The following is a 24,549-nucleotide window of genomic DNA, read 5'->3' as shown; positions in this document are numbered from 1 at the left end:
CGCAGATCCGCTATCCGGCGGCATTGAAGGCGGCTCACAGGTGAGTAACGCGAGCGCATGCGCCGGCGACATATCTGCACCTCTCTCTCATCCATATTATGTTCTTCTTCCTTTGGGAGCTCATCTGTGACCTCTGCTGCTTGCTACGGCAATGTCTGTTTGACCGCAGGAGCTATATGGCGACCGATGACGATCCAGGGAGTCGGAAGCGGCGCAGATCGATCGATGAACCAGACAAGGCGGGAGGATCTAGCCAGAGAAAAAGGAACAAGCGCTGGGGGAGCTTGTCGATGGTGGTGTCAGCGAGCGGCTCGCCGGTGGTCGAGCTAAGAAGGCGGGCAACGTACTCGAGCATGTTCGCTACTCTGCCACTGCTGACCATCGGCCCCGTCTTCTACAGCGTCGCCATTCCCACTGGGCTAGCTAGCTTGCTCACTAACCGGTACGCCCGGACTGTAGATCGAAAATTCTACGCAACTCTGCTTTCCAGGGTCAACCCAAGAAACATGACATTTGTATTTTGGGACGGTGAGGTGTGAAGAATCACGGTCCAGGATGCGGTTAGGATCTTTGGGGTGACTGGTAGAGGTAGATTAGTGGAGTTCGGGGCACCAACTCACAGATCTGACCTGATGGATAACATCAGGAGGTATCTACGCTTAGAGGGCACGGGGGCTGTTAGTGTGAAAGACTGCAGAGATGTCATTAGCAAGATCAACCCTTGCTGCATGACCAGAGAGGACACAGTTGCTTTCATGGTTGCTGTCACCATAGTTGTGTGCGCCACGTTCATTGGTCCAAGGCAGTCCGTGCATGTCATTCCTGAAGAAATTTTGCTTGTCGTGCAAGACCCAACACAGATTGGGTCATACAACTGGGGAGCCTATTTGTTGGAGATGGCTAGAAGGGCTGCCAGAAGGCTACATGCGGACGTACTCGCCAGCATGGATGCTTGTGTGGCAATCCACTTTTCCTTAAAGTGAGTTGTTGGAATGCACCTTTCAATCATTGTGCATGTCCTTATGCTGTTGCCAACACTAAAAAGTACAACCTTTCTAACACATTTTGTTTGTTGTGCAGTGTTTCACTCTGGACTGGATAGACTTCGGGAATCATAACTTGTATCCAAGCTTTGGGCCAAGGATAGCAGCTTACACACATAACCAAGTTGCCAAGCTAATTAAGCTAATCAAGGCTAATCCTGCTGCTTATAGAGTAAGTACAACCTTTTGTAAATGGAAGGAGTGTGCGTGCAAATTGTTCAGAGAAATGAAAACTACAGTACTAACTCTGACAGCTGTTGTTCTGATGCAGACAAGGCCTGATTGATACATTACTAATCTTCAGATGCAGTGGCATCCTTTGGTAGCAGGCAGCATTACTCTGGTGATAGCTTTCATCCTGAAATTTATGAAAGACTTCCTGTTATTTTAGTGCCTATTGCTGATTGTTATAAGCATGCAGGATAATGTAGAAGAGATTAGGAACTTTGAAGATGATGTAGCTGTGGATAGCGAATGTACCGTCGTGACCACAACATTGGCGGAACCAATACCTTTCGCACACAGTAAGTGCTTTAAAATTTTTAAGAAACAACCAGGAACTTGAATGTGGTGTGCCATTACGATCTTTATGGTGACTGATCGTGGCATTGTTGTTTTCTGATGCAGGTGGAGTACTTGGTGTTGAACATACTGTGATGTCAACACCACCTCCAATGGCGCCTTCAGCAACTACCCCACTTAGGCGGTCTACTCGGATAAGTGCAGCAGAGAAAGGCAAGAAGGCGGCAGCTATAGAATCTGAGATGGAGTCATCCGACAGTGATGAGAATGATGAGGAAATTCGTGAGCGTCGCTCCAGGAACGCTGCTCGTCACCTACGAAGACAAGGTTAGTGCCTCACGGGCTGACTACATTGTAGCAATTATATGTATGTAACCATGAGCAAGATGATACCTAACAACATTTCCAATAAAAACTCATAGATATGTTGGGGGGTGGAGCTGAAGAAGGGATACGTCTGGGAGATGTTGGAGGTATGATTTTGGTATTGCTTTCGCAGATGTGAAAATGTAGTTTTGATGTCTGGTTTGACCAGGATGCCTAACTTGATAAAAACTGTAGGGCCTGCACGGCACGCCCGAGTAGCGAATCAAGGAAATGTGGGTTCAAGACAAAAAAGGGCTCGAACTGATGTTGTCGAGCGAACATCAGGTATTCCATGTCATGTCTGAAAAATAAGCACGTACGTAATTTATTTATTTTGGACACGTAAACAAAAAAGATAGGCCTGTTGGACTATGCAGCTGCTGCTAGTGAAATGGACACTGTTCTGCAAGAGATCACGGCAATGCAAGTTGAGGCAGTGACTGTGAAGGATGAGATTGACGTGCATTGCACTCAACAGCCTCGTGTTGTCGACATCGACGTGGAGTGTGCAATGCAGCTTCAGACCATGATTTCAAATGTTTCAGCAGAATGAATTTTTGTATGTTGACTAAGCGACCCATGATGACTGCAGACGTGCTAGAGGAAACAACCGTTGATGCCAACCAGCACTTATCATTGGTTGCTCCAGGAGGAGTTTCGTATGGAGTTGACATTGATAGCCATCACGAGTCTGATTTTGAAATGTGGTCTGGACATGATCACGTAAATAAGGTGGACACTGACAAAAGGCTAAGGGAACAAGAAAAGCATGACGCAGAAGTGGCAAGGAAGATTCTGGAGGATGAAGGAAGGAAAGGAAAAGAGCGCCATGCGAAAGATGAGGAAGTTGCTAAGAAGATTCAGGAGGAGATTGATCAGGACGCAAGGGACCAAGTGGCTAATGATACTCATGTAGCAGAAATATAAGAGAAGCTTTATGATCGCAACGGTGAGTAGAAACATAACATGTGAAAAATTAGACGGTCCATGAGAAAATGATTGGAACTGTATAGGGGTACTCATCCTTGCATGTTTCTGCTGCAGCTACTGACGAGCAAATCAAGATCGTCTCTTCTCGTGTGGGTTTTGCTGGTTCAATGGGGACAAGGGCGATGGCAGGGCGATCATCAGGTTCAGGTATGTGATCGAAAAAAACGATTCATAAGTACGCGCTGCAAGCAAGACGTGCTGATGAGAACCTGACAAATATTTCTTCCTGTAGATGTAGTGGTTCAGACCAGCTTAGATGATTATTACTACTGTCGGAGTGGCGTATCCATGCATCGACAAAAAAGAGGTAAAATCTAATTAAATCAGACAAGTGAAACGGAGAAAAATTGATACTTCTCTATCTAACATATGTTTGCGAAAATTGTGTTTGATTCTGCAGGGAGGAGGGCTGCCCCCCAGAAGAAACGTAAGACAAGGAAATCAAGAAAGGCAGAGAGTAAGCACCGAAGAAGAGTTAAGTTCTCGAATGTTGTTCAGACAATTTGTCCAACGCACAGCTCTGAAACTGATGATAGCAGTTCTGACGACGGGAACGATGCTAGTGGTGAGGACAATGGGGAACCAGCTACACAGGGTACAGGTAAAATGTCAATTTTGCGATAACGTGCACTTCATTTTTTATGTGTTGAAAAATATGAGATGAAGATTACCTATATGAAAAATCTACAGTTGTTGGCAACACTGTCAGTGGTGGCGTGGTACGGGCGCATGCTGCTGGTCCAGTTAGTGATGGCATAACTGAAGCTAATGTAGTGGATCCTATTGGTCCAGTACACGGCCATGCTGGTGAGTGGGCATGTTTACACGGGCGTTGAATTATTGATAACATTGGATCGGTTAATCTGAGTTGATCTGTTGGTGTGTCTTGTAGCTGGCGTGGACATAGGTCCTGATGATGAACCTGTCACTGTTGGCAGACTCCATAGGCATGATAGTATCCCTGGGGATACGTTTGCAGGGAGAACTGGTGAGCTCTCATGCACATGAAAAATGAGAAAAGTAATTTTTTCATGCACCTTATTTCGTTTTCAATTATATAATACTTCACAAAAAAAGTGACAGTGACGGAAGTTGGGGGAAGCTCGACCCAGTTGCCACATCGGGTACAAAATTCTAACCAAGGTAAAACACAGGGTTCTGAGATTTACCTGAAGTATACAGCGAATACCATTGGTTCTATTTTCAAGTAGTGTAATAATATGTTCACATGTGACAGGAATGGATGGTTCAGCAGCTGCTCGGCACCACGGAGCAACAGGTGACCAGACGTTGTTTCCAATGATAAGTTTGTAGCTTAATACATTAGCTTGTCTGGTTGAGATTGGGAATTTATTTGCATGCTTATATGCAATGTTTCTGAAAATTTCAGTGCCGGTATCAGAGATACTGTCAAGAAATCTGAGGTTTCCAGAGGGAATACTAAGGATTGAGGTTAAGGGTGAGATGGGTGAGAAGTTCCCTGGGAAATTCGGACTTAAGCATGATATACCCACTGCTCAGGACGTGGTGCGGTTCTACGACAAGATGGTGCACAGCACACCGAGTGATCGTGACAGGTGGGTAGTTGTTTTCTGATGACTACTTGCCAGATTTGTCTATGCCATTTAGTACATGTGTCCAGACCTAATTGGGAATCTACACGCAGGAAATGGTTCAAACACCTGGTCATGTACCTCATTGTCCTGGGTGGGGATGATTTCATACATCAATTTGGCCCTGATGGTGAGCTGACAAAGCATGGGTGGATAGCATTTTCATGGATGCTTGTCGGTAAAGATGCTCGCGTGTATGGAAAATGGAAAATAAGATGGAGGCATCTGTTCGACATTCGTTTTGTGGTAAATGCAACTAAAACTTCATAAGTCTGAGCATGAGTAGCGGGAGGGGGGCGGCGGGGGGGGGGGGGGGGGGTGGCCGTTAAAATAAATGCGGTAGGTGGGTGGGCCCTATCCTCTGGAAAAGCATCCAATACTGCTGAGAATACACTGTGAAATACACACACTGGAGCGAATCTTGGCGCTGAAGAATGGTCAGGATAACAGGTGCATCTGAGCTCGGGCTCAGAATAGCACTTTCGGCTCCACTTGATCTATTGAAGCTTCGTCTCAAGATCTGGAACCCGCTTTTGTTCCCGTCTTGGTCGTCCGTGCAATTTCCATCTCCAAATGAGTAAATGACGAAGGATATTCCGGTCTGAATGTAAAGCCATACTGATGCATACTTCCGGCCTCCGGTGTGTAGTTTCGCTCCTCAGTGCAGACTTTACTTGTGTTGACCAGATATTCTGGAATCTTATATACGTACACGGCAAAGAGTTCAACTATGGAGAGGCTCCAACTGCAGCATGTGCCGTTCTAATCAGTGATTTGTGCTCACGGATTCGCGCGTTCCACGGCAAGCGGCGTTTGGTTTTTCTCCTGAGCCTCGATTCCGGCTGTTCCACCGAGGGGAACCCGGCCGGTGTACACTGGTCATGTGTCCGGCCTGGTCATGGTCGGTCACCGCGTGCACACCGTGATCACGCATGGGACGGAAATTGCTTCCTTGAAAGTTGAAACCACTGAGGGTTTTTTTTTTGAAAAAGAAAGGGGCTCCAGCCTCCTTTATATTTCAAAACAGGCCGTAGCCTGAGGAACAACGAACGGTTACATGAAGCTTGTGGGGTGCACTTTAGTGCAAACCCAACAAGAACCGATAAAAGAGAGGGGTTGAGGCAGGTAGGAGAGAAACAATAGGAAGAAACTATGTGACTATGTTGCTACAAGATTGCGCCAAAACGTGAGGTCCTCTTTATCTTGTTGCTTCTTGGTCCTGCAGCATCAAAGGCAGATCAAATCTACAGCATAATATCTTACGTAAGAGTCTGCCCATGAACGTGAGTTGAAAACACGATCGTTTCGTGCATGCCAGAGAGTGATGGCACGTGCAGCAAAAGCCATGTTCCATTTGCGCTTGAACTGTAGATGAGCAGCAGCTTGTTGGACGAAGGATAGTATATCTAGCGACCTGTCAGCCAACGATGCCAAGCGCATGTGATGCCATAGTGTAGATGCCGCCCTGCAGTGCAACATTATATGATGAACCGATTCCACTGCTGGGCATAGATCACAACCGGAGCATGCAGCAACGGTCGTCCAATGCTTCTTGATCATGCTGTCTCTGGTGTTTAGCCGGCCCCAAAAAGCTAACCAGAGGAAGGTTTTGTGCTTCAAGGGAATCGACGTATCCCAGACCCAATCATGGAAGGTACAAGAAACACCACGGAAGGTCAGCAGACGGTAGAAGTAGGCCGTGCTGTTTTGCTTATAAAAAACTGAGGGAGTACGCATGTCTTCGCATGAACCGTCGGGAGCTAGAGAAGCAATAAGATTTTGCAGCAGCAGTAGCTCACGCTCAGCAGAGTGGGAGAGATTGGGGTGGAGTTGTACTGACCAAGCACCGTCTGAGAACTGCAAGCTAACCGAGTAGCAATGGTTCCTGGCAAAGGAGTACAGAACAGGGAGCAGCAAGAAGAGCCTGCCTGCTTCGACCCAATGATCATGCCAGAAGGAAATGAGCTTGCCCGAGCCCAGAGTCCAGCGTGAGGAGTTTATGACCATGGGGATATGATCCTTGAAACCACGCCACATGGCAGTATCTCTGCTGAAAGCCCCAAGAGGTATAGCTATCTGGCGATACTGCAGAGTGAACCACTGGTAGCAAAGAATGTCAGAGTGCTGCAGGATCTTGGAAGCTAGCTTGGGCATTCTATGAACCAGAGAGATGGGTCTGTAGTCCTTTATTTCCAAGGGCGTATCCTTTTTGGGCAGCAAAGTGATGTAGGCAGTATTGATACCATCAAGGTTGACCTTGTTGCTGTGCAGGTCTTTGAAGAATCTGATTAGGTCATCCTTAAGGAGATGCTTGAAAACCTTGTAGAACTCATTGGTAAATCCGTCTGGTCCTGGGCTCCTATTATTTGGAGCTTTGTTGATAGCCTCAACAATCTCAGCCCGGGAGAAAGGAACTGCAAGCCCAGAAAGATCCATAGCCGTGTACAAGGAGCTAAGCTGTACTGTTGGCAAAGAAACAACCGGCTGTCCCAAAACCGCAGAAAAATACTCAGTTGCAATGCCAAGTTTCTGGTTGTTCTGGTAGTGCTCGACCGCATTGTGGATTAGGACTTTAACCTTATTATGACGGGCTTGGCAGTTGGCCGCTGCGTGGAAGAACTTGCAATTTTCATCCCCGGATACACACCACCTCACTTTGGCCCTGCGACGCTAAATCGCGGTTTGCCATAATATCATCTGCTCTGCCTTGGCTGAAGCGACTTCCCTGAAAACAGTTTCCAAACAAGACAATTGCCTCCTCTCCTCCACAACATTGAGGAAGCAAACAACATGTTTGTTGTTTTCAATCAGCACACGAAGACAAGTTTTGCGTCGATTCCATTGTCGTAGGGCAGCCCGCAGCCGCCTCATCTTAAAGTTGATGAGGGTGGAGGAGATGTGTCTAAGCCCTCTGCTCCAGCAACTGATAATGAGCTCTCTTGACTCTTCCATTTCCAACTAGTGGTTTTCCATGCGAAAGAGCTTGCTCTTGGGAGTGTTAGCAGAGAAATGAAGCAGGATCGGAGCATGATCCGAGGTAATAGAGGGCGGGCAAGAGGCTGCAGTCTGCATAAAGTTTAGACCCTAGGCAGCATTAACAAGAGCACGATCTAGACGAACCAAAGTTGGTGAGCTTCGCTTGTTGGACCAGGTAAACAACTTGTTCTCAATTGGGATGTCGTCCAAGCCATGCTCTCTGATCCAAGAATTGAAATGTTCCATAGTAGTCCAACAAATCCGGCCCCTTGATTTCTCGTGTGAGAATCTGTACATGTTGAAGTCTCCCAAAACGGCCCATGGTGTGTCGGAATCGGCTGCCACTTCAGAAACTGCCTCAAAAAACGTAGACCGCTCGGTGCTCAGGCAGGGTGCATACACAGCAGTGAGCAAGAACTGGCAGTTAGTTTCAGTAGAACCCAACTTGACCGTAATGTGGTATCTGTGCTCAGCAACAACTTGCCCAGAAACACTTGAGGAGTCCCACGCCACCAGGATCCCCCCATATGTGCCTTCAGACAGAGTAACAGCGTGATCTGTGAAATTCATGGGTAGGAACGATCTCAACTTGAACGGAGTGAGGGAGGCCAGCTTCGTTTCCTGCAAACACACGACACTAGGACAACAAGAAGTTATGGCATCACGGACGAGCGAACACTTATCGTCGTCACCGAGGCCGCGGACATTCCAGCTTAGTATCTTCATAGAGAAACATTGTGCAAGCAACCTGAGAGAAAGAGCAAGCAAAGCATAAGAAAGCTAGAAGAAACATGGGGCAGAAAGCAAACATGATATCTCTTGTTGGAAAGGAAACAAACTCGATACATATTAGAGCAGTACAGACTGAAGCAGATAGCCACAACCACTACAAAGACAGCAGGCACACGACTACGACTCGATTGCAAATCCTGGACTAGATAAGATGAAACACTAACAAACATAGATGACAGCAAAACGGCGGTCTCAAGCGTCAACCACCGACTGACAGCAGAGGAATTATGCATTTGGGGTGTCGAGGATGCGCACAGAGGAAGCAGAGGAAGCGCTGACAGAAGGGGAGGCAGGCGCCTCGCCCAAAGCAGCAGATTCCGCGCGGGTCCTGGCTTGGTCGAGGATGGCTGAGGCGTTGAGGTCACAGCCTTGGGCGATCAGCTTGAGCTTGCTCCTGGTGAGTGGAGTCAGGGTCGCAAGTAGAGGAAGCTCCAGGAGGCCGGCCACAGCCGGCGCCTTGGCCCTGGCCTTCTTGCGTCGGTTGGAGGAGCCCGGGCGTCGGGAGGGGCCGCTGCTGGAGCTGGAGCCAGACTCCATCGCCTTGCGCTTGGCGGCACACTCCACCGGGCTCACCTGAACCCCATCGTATGCCTGCTGAATGCGCGGGCTGCGCCGCGGGGACGAGGCAGCAGGCGGTGCCACCCCACAGGAGCGGCCACCAGACTGGGGGCGATCACGTCGTTCTCCACCAGAGGCAGGTCCGACCCCCGCAGATCCAAGTTAAGATCCAGCATGGCCGGAGCGCCTGGTGTGACAGCAGCAGAACCAGGGGCGGGAGGAAGGAGCTGCAGCACGGCCTTAGAGGCGAAGAAGTCATTTGCTGCAGGCTCGCGCGGCAGATCGCGACAACTGCAGAAGACGGTGGCCACATGCGGGGGGAGCGCCGCACAAGCGCCATGGATGAGGTCAGTGGCAATCACTGGAGAAGGCTGGTTAGTGGGGAGGATCCCTGGCTCAGCCCTAGGAATATAGTGGAGAGGCCTGGTGCAGATGGGCCGGGTAGTAAGGATCTGATGAGCTTGAAGGTGTGCCTGGACTGGGAACTGGGCCGCAGGAGGGAGGGTGTTTGGGTCCATGGAGGAAAGCAGCGGGCCAGCCATTGGAAGAATGTTGGCAGGCACATTGGGCTTGGGCGGGTTGCGGGCCTCAACAGAGGGGAGCAAGGGCAGAGTGCGCGGACAGAGCCCACCACCCACCTCCTTGGGCCAGAATTTGAAAAGCAGGGATCGGCAGCTTTCCCGCGCAAGCTCCTCTGTGAGATAGTTGAAGCAAGGAAAAAAACATCGCCCACGGTCACCGGCCGCACCGAGATGAGCCCAGTGATCGCCCGGCAATTGGTGAGCTCTAGCGTGAAGGAGAAGCATAGCAAGTCAATGTCGAACGAGACCGTGACACGCGGAGTGCGCACGTCAGCCGCCAACAACGAGGAGTGGAGGCAGAGGCGTAGCTCGTCCTCATGCAGAATCTGGTCCGCCGATGGAGAGGAGAAGGTGGCGCCTTTGATGAGCTTAGGTTTAGCGGAGAGCCTGAGCATGGCGAGGCAGTCGTCCACCTTGGCCATCTGCGGGTGCAGAAAAGCATGGAAGGCCCGGTCTGCCATTCCTTCCTCCGCCGTGTAAGGTGCGGAAGAATGAGTGAGGGGATGACCACAGCGCGGCGGTGCGGCAGAGCGCGCGTTGCTCCCGCCCCCGCTCCCGACGAAGCGCGGCAAGGTGGTGCAGTGGGTGCGCCGAGCGATCGGGCGATGTCCCAGATCTCATTGATGATCACGTCGGCGTAGGTGCCATTGCCGTCGACGCGGTGGAAGGTGAGGTGGTGAGGTATGTGGTGGAGAGCTTCCACCTTAACCAGGACGAAGATGCTTGAGAACTCGCTGCCATGGAGGCAAGCATGCACGAGGCGGAACAGGCTGGCGAATCCAGCAACACTCGCTGCCACCCCACGCCGGTTCCACAGCTCCAAAGGCATCTTCTCGAGAGACAAGCTCACAACATGGCGGTAGGCAAAGGAGAAGGCGTTGTCGCCGGCATTGTGAGGCAGGATCCAAACGGTGCGATCCGCCAGAGCGAGAGGGCTGGCGCGCAGGGCCGCAACCTACTCGGACTCCCGCTGGAAGATCACGAAGGCAGTCCCCACAGTGGCATCAGCGAAGCGCACCGCCGTGATGCCAAGGTGGTGACGGAAAACGAATTTGAGCCAAGGCAAGAAGGCAGCTTTCGGGGGGGTGATGTTGACTAGGCAAACGAGGGAGTTTTGGTCCGGCACCATGGGGTAGTGCACATCCAGGGAGGAGGGGCGGCCATGCACAACAGGCTCCATGAGAGGGGAGGGTGGGCTAGAAGAGCTATGAGGAGGAGCGAGGGCGCGGGAGGGAGAAGGCTAGTCGAGGGCGAGAGTGGGGTGAGCGGATGGGTTTGGGCTGGTACTTAAGGCCGGGGCGGAGCGGCTGGAAGGAGAGTGAAAGAAACAGAGAAGGCACTGATAGCTAAAATGCCCAACTAAGCGGCACGTCCAGCAAACAGCCGGATCCCGGCAATCGCGGCGGCGGTGGCTGTAGGCGAGGCATCGGAAGCAGCGCTGGGACAGGTCTTTAGGCCTTCCAAATCGAAAAGGGCGATTTGGTGCAGAACCCAAGCTTGCAGGAGGTGGATACGGTGAATCTGCATTAGACAGCAGCACCTCTCTATAGCTGGGGACGCCAGGCGCGGTCAGAGGAGAGGAAGGGGAGCCGGGGGTGGCAGCCGAAGCGTTGCCAACAGCTACGGAGGAATCCGAGCGTTGAACAACAGCGGGTTGGTCACCAGGAGGCGGTGCCAGCAAAAGGCCAGGATTATGGGGGAAAGGGCTAGCATGCAATTGATTGCATGTAGGCGCGCAGCTGCATGCGCGAGGGCACGACCCGTGCAAAGCGATGACGGGATCCGCAGAAATCTGGCCATGCGGGACATGCGCTATCGATTGACTGCCAACCTGGCGCAGATGAGACGAGCACGAGGGGCGCGGCCCAAGGACAGAAGGCAAGAGAGCGTTAGCCTGCCAGATCCAGCCGCGCGCGCCAAGGCGGCTAGACGAGACCTCACGACACGCAGAAGGCTCCAGGGCGAAAAGCGACATACTAACAGAAAGGAAGCCAGAGCTCCAGGGTTTGTGGAGCACGATCTCCTTGGCAATGTACTCATGTGCGACCTAGAAGAGGAAGGTGCCACGCCGGCGCGTTTGAACGCAATAGCCGTTGGCCCATACCCCAAACCAACTGACCAAGAGCGAAGCGAAAGCCTTAGGAGAGAGCAGCACACCGTCGGTGAGGACTGTAGCGAGCACGCCAGCATGCCGGCAGCGTCCGGTGACAGCCTCAACCATACCGCACCCATACTTGGCCAACATAGCATCTTCGAACTCGGAACCATCCATAGACCAAGCCAGGGAACGAAGCTGGGAGGGAAGCTAGGGCTAGAGCTAAGGAAGCGAGTTGAATGACAGGAAGCCGGCGGGGGGTGCAACAAAGGGCGAGGAAAGCAGGGGGGATCGGGTTGCAGCACAAGCTCACTCTAAAGAAGAAACCAACCCTTACGGACCTTACCGGCGAGGGCCGACGTGCAGCTGTCGCTCCAAGTGGTTTGGTCATGAGAAGTCAGGGAGCGTCTTTTCCGTAGCCAATCGGTCAGCTCTTACAAACACAGGGCGGTCCAATGCGTGCAGACATGTGCACATTCTTGTTTGAGCTTGAGTCTATAGAAAGAGATCGTCGAGGACCTGATCCGACGAAGGAAAAGAACCCCGGCTTGTATCAGTATACCCAATATGATCACACTACATGTGAATCTCTGGAGGTGAAAATGCACGTGGACAATCGAGTTGTGGAAGCAGTTTCTCTGAACGAGTGAAGAACTTTAGATTAATTCATATGTAATTTACATCCGTGCAAGTCCAGGCTGAATAAAGTTCACTCTGTAATATCGCGGTTTTAGTGAAGTTAGTTAAACTGGCTGTTTGCCGAAGCGAAAAACATGCAAATTCCTCAAAATTATTATAGCTAGATGTTTTTAGTGATCTTCAGTTATAAACTAGATTTTTTGAAATCATTTGGTTGGTGGCTTAAATTAAGTTGAACATCAACGCCCATGCTAATCAGGGAATATCCACAATTTTCTTCCTGAAACATTCTCGCACCATGGGTGCTAAGGACGTAAGACTGGCAATTGCCTAATTTTGACCTCATCTTTGTTGACGCTAGACTTGTTCTGCGAGGATGTTAATATTTGACTTGACCTATAGTTGCCAACAACTCCACCACCAAATCATCATTGTTCAAGTTGTTGACCATTGACTTACTAACATTGGTCAAAATTCAGATTTCACGAACAACTGCATTTTTTCCCTTGAACGAACAACTACATGTGTTGAGTGTGCTTAAGAATCCTAACAACCCAAAAATATTACTCCCTCAATTTCTCCTCAAATCTTAATCATAGATGAGAGGGCTCTTTGCCACATGAGGGCAGGGTTTTAGCGAGGCATGTATGGCAATTCATATTGTGTGCTTATTTTTTAGTGCCCTTTAAATAACATGTGAACCTGATATTTGGTTTAGTGAACATTTTCATTGACGAAAGAAACTATTTTGTGTTCGGCCGCTAACAAAGAATTGAAAATCTTCTATCCAAATTAAATATGTTCATAGCACCAAGTTAGGAGAACATCATATTATGTGCTCATCTTACATTTCAGACTGAAGCTGGTAAATAGAACACTTAAATAGGAACAAGTGGGTACAAGACTGAGAATTCAGAGAAGCCATCACATTTTGTCGACGAAAGCGGAACTAGCCACTACGGAGATAACAACGACCAGTGACTATATTACTACGTAGGAACCATTTTAACTTCTTTTTAGAACTAATGAGTAGTCTACCGAGAGGTTGGGTTACAATCGAGCAAATAGACTTTCTGAAGAGTATCGGGAACCTTGCCTATCAACGTCAGATTACCATTCCTCCTTGCTTTAGCTGACAGTTCGTGAGCCAGACTATTACAATTCCTCCCTACGATGTTGATCTCACATGGGAAGTTTAGAAGCTTCGTTTTTATGTCAACCAACAGGGAGAAACAGTTGGATCGGTTCGTTAAGCCTTCCTGGAGCTCCGTCCCCATTGTCGTGCTATCAGTTTCCATCACCACTGGGTCCTTATACAATTTTCCCGCTCCAGAACTCCATCCATTTTAACTTCCTGATCCCTGTCTATGTTGGTTTATCATGTCCATGGACTTTATGGCATAACAACAATAGATTCTTTGCGGTCATGTAAACACAATAGATTCTTTGCACTGTTTGAAGTATCCTCAAGAACCACCAGACCATTGATCTAGAAAAAGGGACAAGTATATTTATCATGAATATTTATCAGGCATTGTATCCTTTTTTTGAAACTGGGCAAAAGATTTGCCACTTTCATGGATTAAGAAGAAGGTTTAGAGGTTTTGGCCAAAAAGCCGAATTACAACACATTACTCTTGTGGCACTATATTACTCAAATACCTTGCCCCTGCAAGACACCATAGCTTGGATACATCTTTGATTCTAGCAACAAGAACCCCTACCGGCACCGCGGTGTTACGGAACACACGTGCGTTTCTCTCGTTCCAAATTTCCCACGAGATAGGCATAATGAGGGACATCATCGGCCGTCTAGATTGCGACATATTGGAATCAATAAGGTTCCACCAGGCCTTTACCGAATGGATGGCCATCCAAGTAGAAGGGTGCACATCCACCAAGCTAAGCCAAGACTTGATCATTCCCCAAACTCGAACCGTGTAGCGGCACTGGAACAGTAGGTGGGCCGCGGATTCTTGTTTGCATAGGGGGCAACGGTTGCAGTTAGGCCAACCCCGGCGTTGAAGCCTGTCGACCGTCTAGATCCTTTTATTGATAACTAGCCAAGCAAAGAATTTGCATTTGGGGGGGAGCCCAGATCTTCCACACCAATTGTTACATGTTGGAGTCAACCAAACCCAGGAACTGGGCCTTGTAGGCCGAGGATGCAGAGTAAATGCCATCGTTAGTGAGTTTCTAGGAAATAGAATCAGCCATCTCGGGGTTTAGGTGCACCGTAGAAATCTTCTCCCAAAGGTTGGTGAACTTGGTCAGATGTCTACTGGAGGTGATCTCGTCCGTGTTAATTTGGTAGGCCCAGAAATTATTCTGCAATGCCTTTTGAACCGAACAGCCCCTTCTTTTTGATAGATCAAAAATCTTCTGCGCGATGTCTGTGGGCCTCAAACCATCGAGCCAAGCGGACTCCCAGAAAGAGGCCCGAAGACCATTGCCGAGAAGCACCTTGGTGGCAGCCGCAAAAATGTTTTTATCATTCTCGTCGCAAGGATTGCCCAAGCAAACCCACGGCTTCGGCGGATCCAACCATTCTGCCCAAAGCCACCAGATGCGAAGCGCAGACGCAAACTTCTTTAGAATTAAGATGCCCAGCCCCCCATGAACCTTGGACTTGCAGACCTGCATCCAGTTGATCTTGCATTTGCCACCAGTGACCTTGTCACAGCCAGCCCAAAGAAAGGCTCGGCGAAGAGAATCAATCTCTTCCAAGACCTCAATCGGTAGGTTTAACGTTGTCATATAGTATATAGCGATAGCCGTGATGACAGACTTGACCAGCACCGCCCTTCCCGGAGGTGCCATGAGCACGCCCAGCCATGGAGTAAGCTTGGCCACAATCTTGTCCTCCAGGTACTGGAAGTGGATCCTATTTAGCCTCTTGACCGACAGTGGCAATCCGAGATACTTCAGCGGGAAGGTAGATCGGTTGGCCGGAAGGAATGCAGTATATCATTGTACCCTTTAACTTACATGTTAGAAGTTCTACTGGCTACCTACCACTACCAAAGCATGCAATTGTATTTTTTGGCAACAAACTAGCAGCTTTATAGGAAGATTACAAAACACCGACTTTTAAGGAAATACAATTTCTTTTCGGGATTGAATAAGGAAATACAAAGAAAAAAAACACGGTTTGAAGATGACTACTTGACTGTGATACGTCTCCAACGTATCTATAATTTTTGATTGTTCCATGCTATTATATTATCCATCTAGGATGTTTTATATGCATTTATATGCTATTTTATATATTTTTGGGACTAACCTGTTAACCTAGAGCCCAGTGTCAGTTTCTGTTTTTTTCCTTGTTTTCGAGTATTGCAGAAAAGGAAAACCAAACGGAGTCCAATTGACCTGAAATGTGACGGAGATTGTTTTTGGACCAGAAGAAGCCCATGGACCATCGAAGATGGGCCAGAAGAGTCCCGAGGCACCCACGAGGGTGGGGGCGCGCCCTACCCCCTGGGCACGCCTCCCTACCTCGTGGCCGCCTCGGAGACCCCCCTGACTTGTTCCTGACGCCAAAAACTCTTATATATACCCAAACATCCAAAACATAACCTAGATCGGGAGTTCCACCGCCGCAAGCCTCTGTAGCCACCGAAAACCAATCTAGACCCATTCCGGCACCCTGCCGGGGGGGATCCCTCACCGGTGGCCATCTTCATCATCCCGGTGCTCTCCATGATGAGGAGGGAGTAGTTCACCCTTGGGGCTGAGGGTATGTACCAGTAGCTATGTTTTTATCTCTCTCTCGTGTTCTTGATTCGGCACGATCTTGATGTACCGCGAGCTTTGCTATTATAGTTGGATCTTATGATGTTTATCCCCCTCTCCTCTCTTGTAATGGATTGAGTTTTCCCTTTGAAGTTATGTTATCGGATTGAGTCTTTAATGATTTGAGAACACTTGATGTATGTCTTGCATGTGCTTATCTATGGTGACAATGGGATATCACGTGATCCACTTGATGTATGTTTTGGTGATCAACTTGCGAGTTCCGTGACCTCGTGAACTTATGCATAGACGTTGGCACACGTTTTTGTCTTGACTCTCCGGTAGAAACTTTGGGGCACTCTTTGAAATTCTTTGTGTTGGTTGAATAGATGAATCTGAGATTGTGTGATGCATATCGTATAATCATGCCCACGGATACTTGAGGTGACATTGGAGTATCTAGGTGACATTAGGGTTTTGGTTGATTTGTGTCTTAAGGTGTTATTCTAGTACGAACTCTTGAATAGATCGATCCGAAAGAATAACTTTGAGGTGGTTTCGTACCCTACAATAATCTCTTCGTTTGTTCTCCGCTGTTAGTGACTTTGGAGTGTCTCTTTGTTGCATGTTGAGGGACAGTTATATGATCCAATTATGTTATTATTGTTGAGAGAATTTGCACTAGTGAAAGTATGAACCCTAGGCCTTGTTTCAACGCATTGCAATAACGTTATTTGTGCTCACTTTTATTATTTTTACCTTGCTGTTTTTATATTTTCAGATTACAAAAACCTATATCTACTATCCATATTGCACTTGTATCACCATCTCTTCGCCGAACTAGTGCACCTATACAATTTACCATTGTATTGGGTGTGTTGGGGACACAAGAGACTCTTTGTTATTTGGTTGCAGGGTTGTTTGAGAGAGACCATCTTCATCCTACGCCTCCCACGAATTGATAAACCTTAGGTCATCCACTTGAGGGAAAATTGCTACCGTCCTACAAACCTCTGCACTTGGAGGACCAACAATGTCTACAAAAAAAAGGTTGTGTAGTAGACATCAGACTGCTTTCTGTTTCTCATACTGAGTTCGAAATTAGGACACTGCTAGTTGACATCTTCATTTCATGCAACACAGACGTGTTAGTTGGCAGGGTACGATGGCCGGTGCAGAGGGACATACATACACATCTCGTGTATGGTCAATGTATGCGTGGAGCTATTGATGCGTGTAGATTGAAGAACACCAAAGGGGAGTAGAATACAAGCACGTGCCACATGCATGAGCAGTCAAATTTGACAAATTTGACCTGTGAACGAAATCAAATCATAAAATGAACTGTCCGTGATACTATTTCACGCGGCTGACCTTTTTGTGTGACGCCCGACGCGAAGGCGCCACATTACACTGTGCAACGGCTCACAGATAGGCGCTACACACCTGGCCAGCGTTGCACCCCAGACTGCCTAAAAATTGCTAAGTCATTGTGCAGAGCCTAAGAGCTAGGCGCTGCACTATATAGTGTGGCGCCTAGCTCTCAGGCGCTGCACTAGTGGTTGCACTATAAAATGAAGCAACCACTAGTGCAACGCCTAGAAGCTAGGTGCTACACTGTATAGTGTGGCGCCTAGCTCTCAGGCGCTGCACACTGACTTAGTAATTTTCGGATGACACCGGTGCGACGCTGGCCAGGCGTGTAGCGACTATCTATGAGGCGTTGCACAGTGTAGTGTGGCGCCTTTGTGTCGGGCGTCACACAAAAAGGTCAACCACGTGAAATAGTTTCACAGGCAGTTCATTCTGTGATTTGATTTCGTCAATAGGTTAAATTTGTCAATTTTGCCGCGTGAGCAACCTTACAATCTTCATATATATTTCATGCCTACGTATGACTAGAACTGAAAATTAGTGCAATGTTCAGAAGCACAGAGAAACTTCATGTGTATGTACCCTGTGTTATGGGCTGTGATCATTAGTGAATTAATAATCAAAAAATGGATTCATAGGTATGCGGTGGTACAATAGTTGAAGAACGCCAAGTTAAACATCGTTGTGTCCCTCCATAGAAATCCAGACTGAAATTTAGTAAGTAGAATACTGAAACAACAAAACCTAGATGGGAGATTGGGAATTCAGAGAAGCCCTCATCCCGTTCAGAGAATTCAAAGAACTTATTACTGACCGGTGACCACCTAGGCATGAGTTTTACTTTCTGAATCGCCGTACACACACCATAAGAAATTCCAATCGTTGGTTCTTGGACTATCGTCACGAGGACCAGTTGATCCCAAAAAATGGAGGCAGTAAATTTATCATGAAAAGTTAACACACACGCTGCCCTTTTAACTTACGTACATCATAAAAGTTCTACTGGCTACCCAACACTACCAAGTCATGCAATTGCAATCTTTGGCAATACATTGGCAGCTCTAGAAGAACATTGTAAACATCAACTTTTAGAATATATAATGAAAAAACAGTATTATCATAAGAGCCTTCAGAAATCTGAAGCACACTACTCTTCACTTTCTCGATCCTCTATTTAGCAGATAGGGAGGGGCTCGCCGTTCCACTCCTTGAGGCACTCAAGCAGTGCATCGATGTGCTTGCCCTGATTCATGGCAATGAACACCTTGTCCACCTCTTCGCCAGGAGACCTTGTCTTCTCTCCAGTCAAGTACTCCGTTCCAAGCTCCTTGCGCACGAATCGGTAGAGCGGGTACGACCGGCATTTGGCAATACGGTTTTGCTGTGCGGCAGTGCCATTCTCCACGGCGCTCCTGGCAGCCTCAACCTCCTTTGGCAGCACTGCCCGAAGCTCCTGCTCGAACGTGGCAAGCTTAGCAAACACAGATGTCTCCACGTCGCGCTCAGCCTCACCATTTGCCAAGGCATGCTCCACAAGAACTGCACGCATCTTCTGCATGAGTGGATAATTGGCGCTACAAGGATCGTCTGCGTACGCAAACACTGCCTCACGGTCGATTGTGAGCAGAAGGTCCTTCTCGCAGAAGCGTGCGTTGTGGAGATTGCCATTGGTATCGGTGCTCAGTGTCTTCCTAGCCACAGTCTTCACACAACTCTTGACAGCATTCTTGACATTCTCCTCAAGGTGGCGGAGGTCGATTGCCTGGCACAGCGCGACCAAGAATGTTGAGGACATGAGCTTGAGTATGTCAATGGCCTCGGCGGTCTTCCTTGAGGAGATGAGACCAAGAGAGTTGACATCTTGGTTGTGCTGCTCCGCACTCTGGACATGGTTGGTCACAGGGTTGCCCAAGAACTGAAGCTCGGAGCAGTAGGAGGCCATGGCAATCTCGGCACCCTTGAAGCCATAGTCCAAGCTTGGGTTGCGCCCACCGGAGAGGTTGGAGGGAAGACCGTTGTTGTAGAAGTCGTTCACCAGCTCTGAGAATTGGGCAAACATGAGCTTGCCAATCGCAGCAATGGCAAGCCTGGTGTTGTCCATGGACACACCGATGGGTGTGCCCTGAAAGTTACCACCGTGGATAGCTTTGCCACGGGAGACGTCGATGAGTGGGTTGTCGTTGACGGAGTTGATTTCCCGCTCGATCGACTTGGTGGCAGCACGGATAACCTCAATCTGAGGGCCAAGCCACTGCGGTGATGTGCGGAGTGCATACCTATCTTGCTTTGGCTTCATCAATGGGTCAAGCTCACCGAGCTTCTTCGCGAGCATCATGTAGGAGCTGCCTTCAAGGATGTGCTCCATGATAGCGGCAGCCTCGATCTGTCCAGGGTGGTGCTTCAATTTGTGGGTCAAGTGGTCGGTGTACTCGGGCTTGCCGTTCATCACCTCGCAGAAGACGGCTGACAGGACCTCGGCAAGGAGGCTAAGGATGTTAGCCTCGAAAAGCACCATGGATGCAAGCCCTGAGCCCACTGCCGTGCCATTCACCATGGCTAGGCCTTCCTTAGGTTGCAGCTCGAAGAACCCATGTTGGATGCCGGCAATCTTAAATGCCTCGGCGGCATTAACCTTGGTGCCATCTGGAGCGGTCGCCATGGAGTTTGGGCGGCCGGTGACCAGGCCCGCGATGTATGAAAGCGGGACGAGGTCACCGGATGCGGTGATCGTGCCCCGGAGCGGCAGGCATGGTGTCACGTTGGCGTTGAGAAGCGTGGCGACCGTCTCCAGGATCTCGAAGCGGATGCCTGAATATCCCTGGAGCAAGGTATTGACTCGGACGAGCATCGCCGCCCTCGTCGCCGCGGCAGGCAGGACGTGACCGTCGGTGCCGGTGCCGAAGGCTCCCGCATTAAGGAATCTGAACTCAAAAGCAATCACGAAAAAATAAGGTTTCCATAACTCAATTCATAGTCTGGTACACATAACTACTAACAGAAATGCTTAACAAGAAGTAGAACTGGTTCTGCGGTTTAATTCGTACCGGATGAGCTCTCTCTGCAGAGCGCCGCCCTCCTTGGTCCTCCGGTGAGAGGTTGCGCCGAAGCCGGTGGTGACACCGTAGCTGTCGGTGCCGTTCATCATGCTGTTCATGACCCAGTCGCTGCTCTCCTTGACGCGGCCGCGGGCGGACTCGTCGAGCTCCACCCTGGTGTCGCTGCTGGCAGCCACCGCGGCGACCATGGCGATGGTCAGGCTGGCGCCCTCCATGGTCACCACGGGCCTTCGGTACTCCTCCACCATCCGCTTCACCGCATCCAAATGGCTCCCCGAGAGCTCCTCCGCCGCCTTCCCCCAGTTCAGTGGGTCGGCCCGCGCCGGCTGCGCCACGCACAAGCCATCGCCGTTGGCGGCAACGTGTGCATTCTCGCACTCCATCGAAAGATGCAGAGAGGTACTAAAGCAAGTGAGCTAGCTGGACGCCGGCAGGGGTATGTGTATCTGGATTCTGAAAGTAAGCTGGCTAGACGCCGGCAGATGTATGTGCTGAAGAGGAGCTCAGCTGCAGATGAAGCTGAGGCTCTTTGGAGGGGAAAGGAGGGAGGCGAGGGATTAAATAGGCAGCTGAGGAGGTAGGTATGAGATTTGGTTGGTGAAGAACTGGACGGCGGGGTTGACCACTGGATTGGCGGGTGCGGAGCTCCTGTCGCCACGGGATCGCACGGAGCGGACTGCGGGTGGTGGCTACGCGCGGTGGTGGCTTCGTGGCAGCCGGACTCAGTCGACGTGGGCAAAGCAGGAACTGGTTGGTGCGCGTCGCGCGAGGGGGACGGCGGTTGGTGGCGCGGGGAGGTTTATCCGGCATGGTGGCACGAGGGGGAAGAGAGCACGCCGGGCCTTTTCGTTTCGTGAGGGGCGGTGCGCTGCTGACTTCCTCGTCCTCCATTTCCAGGTCGAGCGCCAGGTTCTCGTCGGATCACGCACGAAGATGTACTGCTGTGTGTTTCTTCAGTCTTCCAGCACCAGAGTTGTCTATCTTGCGGTCGGGAACGTTGGTAATGGTATATGCACTGATGAACATAGCAACGTTTTTTCATGCGGTTTCAGCTTAATCTATCTATCTATAGAGATACTAAGCTTGCATGATTTCAAGCTCGTGAGCTGTTTAGTTTTATTTCTCCTTATCCTTTTTATTTTTATTTTTTTAATTCATTAGCGCTTATTAGAATTTGTGTGCATTAAAAAGCAAAAAATATATTAAAATTCACATTTCTTTTTAGATTCATTTATTACATTCGTAGATATTTTTACCATGATGATTTTTTCAGTTTGTGAACTCTTTTTAAATTTGAAAATTTATTTAATTTATGAACATTTTTTTGAAATCCATGAATATATTTGAAATTCCTGAACATTTTCTAAAATTTAGGTTTTTAAAATTCACAATATTTTTAGAATCCTTGACCATCTTTTAATTAAACTAACATTCTAAATAAATGATAGGCGATTTTTTTCCGAGCTAGCAGTGGGGCGAGGGGAAAAAAGACTAAGTGAGCGAGAGGAGCAAGAAGGCAGCTGTGCGAGAGAGAACTTCATGACTAGTCAATTTGAGTGTTATAGCAGCAATTACATGGTTTCAATGTGGAAAAGGAGCAAGAGGATCAAACCACCACCATCGGTTGACACCAATGCTGAAACGAGTGAACACACACGAAAAACACCCACCAAACGACTACATTCTCCTCTTGGAACAACTAGTCTCCAACAACAACCCAACACGATACACGAACCGAAAAAATCACCACCAAAACATAACTAAAACACAAGTCAACATAGATAAAATTCAAAGAAAACAAATGACCACAATGATCTACCAGGCATAAAAGAGTTAATCCCACGAGTGAAGAACGGTGCGGTGAAGCACACGTCAGCCTCTAGTTCTTTTTCATACATGCACACATGCTGAAGTAACAAGTGTTGATTATTATTGTTATTTTTGTTACCAGAAAACAATTTAGTATTAATGCATGATCAGTTGTTCAGCACAGCAGTCGCATGAGATGCAGTACCACCTAGTGTTGATTGCTGAAAGCCGGCGTTACCTCTATTTAAGTATGCTTCTTAATTTTGGAGGTTTCCCACACTCAATTAGGGTGTTTAATTTTTTTATTTGATTCACGATTTTGACTGGATCAACTGTTTCTCAACCAGCTCTGTCATTCAGTTATGGTATTCAGTTTTGGATTTGATTCAAAATTGTGACTGGGTCAATAATTTCTCAAATTAATCAACGTCGAGCGTGTAATATATTCAATTTTGGATTTGATTCACGATTATGATTGGGTCAATGATTTTTCAAATTAATCAACAACAAGGGTGTAAAAACACATCACTCCTATGCACCCTTTCAACATCTAAAAAGAAGAAGCGCCAACATGTCATGTTGTAGCACAAATATAGTACATGCGACTAGCAGGGCAAAAAACTTTCCCACATTAGTATTAGTTGATTAGCGGATAAACCGAATCACATCAACAATAAAAACCACCAAAACACCACATTATATTAAAAAAACACTTCATCATCTTCCTCACGCACCAAACCAAATTTTGTCTTTATGAAATGCTAATAACATCAGCGGTGCAACGAAGCACGTTCAACCCTTCTAGTTGATACGATGATAGGACAACCGCTGGGCTACGAGTTATGAACGTGCAAACTTTACTCATGTAAAGCATGTTCTTTGTCAATACTAGAACATCTAAAACATGCAGGGCGGCTACTTACACCGTCTAGTATAAATAAACTAAACTAGCGATAAAGAAATCTTAAAACGAGAAGGAGGTAGATTTGCTTAGCTAATGAAGGTGGGTTTATGCCGTGGAGAACCGAGGTCGTTATCTGCTAATGCTCCATGAGGTTCCACTAGTACTCTTTTTGGGGTGTGAAGAACCCCACGTACTCTAAAGCAAGACAGCACACATGGCCATATGGGGCCCGAACTCATCTATCATGATCTCAATCGAGTGCTTGTTTTTCCTATTCTTTTCCTGCTGCTTTCCTATATGAACTAATTTGCTTGCAAAGGGTGACGGTCCACCGATCAGTCCTGCTACGGTCAGTCAGTCACGAGTCCCGCGACAGAAACACGCCGATGATGAACTGTTTCCATGGTGAGCTCCACTGGTCTACTGACGCTTCCTCTCAAGAGCTGCAAACCCGATTTGTTCCCGTCTTGATCGTCCGTGCAATTTCGTATCCAAATGAGTGAATGACGAAGGATATTCCGGTCTGAATGTAAGGCCATTCTGATGCAAACTTCCGGTCCTCTGGTGTGAAGCTTCGTTCCTCATTGCACACTTGATGGGCAGACTTGACTTGTGTTGGACAGACTTGAGTACTACGCTGCAAAGGGTGAGATCTGATCAGTGATCGGTCAGGCACGGAGATCGGGCTTCATCGCGCGCGTCTGTGGCCACGAGGACGAGGCGCGCGTTGCGCGCGGCATGTGGCCTGTTGCCTCACGGTCACGGGTCACGAGTTCCACGGCAAGTGGCGTTTGGTTTTTCTCTTGAACCTCGATTGCTCCTCCGTCCTCGATTCCGGCTGTTCCTCCGAGAGGAGCCTCCAAATGGCATGTCATGTCGGTCACCCGCGTGCACACGGTGACCATGGATGCACCTCGAGACAAATTGCTTCCTTGAGATTGCTCTGGATCTAGTTTAGGACATCTCCAACCGCATACTTCATGTCAGTCATGTTAAGAGCATCTCCAGCCGTTCGAGCCCTCAGGACGCCAAAAAGAGCCGTCAGGTGCTGAACCGGCGTTTGCTTGGCGCGTGAGGGCGGCTGCGTTCCCAGACGACGCCCCCGAGGCCGCCGCGAAAAGCGCGCGAACTCGGCGATATTTCATAGAATTTGTACAAACTCGGCGATCTGGCACAAACTCGGCGATATTTGATAGAAATTTGTACAAAAACAGATAAGCATGCAAACTACGCCTAGCCCTGCTACGCCGCGGCCGCTGCCCGCCATCTACATGCCGAGGAGCCTGTAAAAACGGGTGTAGTCGTCGCCGTCATCGTCGCGCGCCCCGCCAGAGCCGCCGCAGTCCCTGCTGCACCCCTGGCCAGGGTCGCCGACGCGCGGTGGGGGGTTGGACGGCCCGGCCTCGCCCTCGTCGTCGCTGTCGAGGACGGTGACGCCCCTTCCTCGCGTCCACGACGCCGGGCCTGGAGCTCCGCGTATGCCTGGCGCTGGCGGA

The 24,549-nt window shown here is 48.9% G+C and overlaps 1 protein-coding gene across 1 annotated transcript; it reads right to left on the bottom strand.

Moving 5' to 3' along the window:
- Positions 1–18,199: 18,199 nt before the first annotated feature.
- On the bottom strand, positions 18,200–20,871 carry LOC109750206 (phenylalanine ammonia-lyase). Its single transcript, XM_020309160.4, has 2 exons — positions 20,329–20,871; positions 18,200–20,205 (listed from the first exon to the last, which is right to left on the bottom strand). The coding sequence occupies exons 1-2, from the start codon at positions 20,721–20,723 to the stop codon at positions 18,459–18,461; spliced, it is 2,142 nt and encodes a 713-aa protein (XP_020164749.1). The 5' UTR covers positions 20,724–20,871; the 3' UTR covers positions 18,200–18,458.
- Positions 20,872–24,549: the final 3,678 nt, after the last annotated feature.

The sequence above is a fragment of the Aegilops tauschii genome, chromosome 2, assembly GCF_002575655.3.
Source record: "Aegilops tauschii subsp. strangulata cultivar AL8/78 chromosome 2, Aet v6.0, whole genome shotgun sequence".
Taxonomy (NCBI): Eukaryota; Viridiplantae; Streptophyta; class Magnoliopsida; order Poales; family Poaceae; genus Aegilops; species Aegilops tauschii.
The sequence above is the reverse complement of the archived record's forward strand: the minus strand, read 5'-3'. Positions and strand labels throughout refer to the sequence as shown.

Coding starts and splice junctions, on each gene's coding strand:
- LOC109750206 (XM_020309160.4), bottom strand. CDS start 20,723: ATGGAGTGCGAGAATGCACACGTTGCCGCCAACGGCGATGGCTTGTGC. Junction 20,206..20,328: donor CTGCAGAGAGAGCTCATCCG/GTACGAATTAAA, acceptor TTTTGAGTTCAG/ATTCCTTAATGCGGGAGCCT.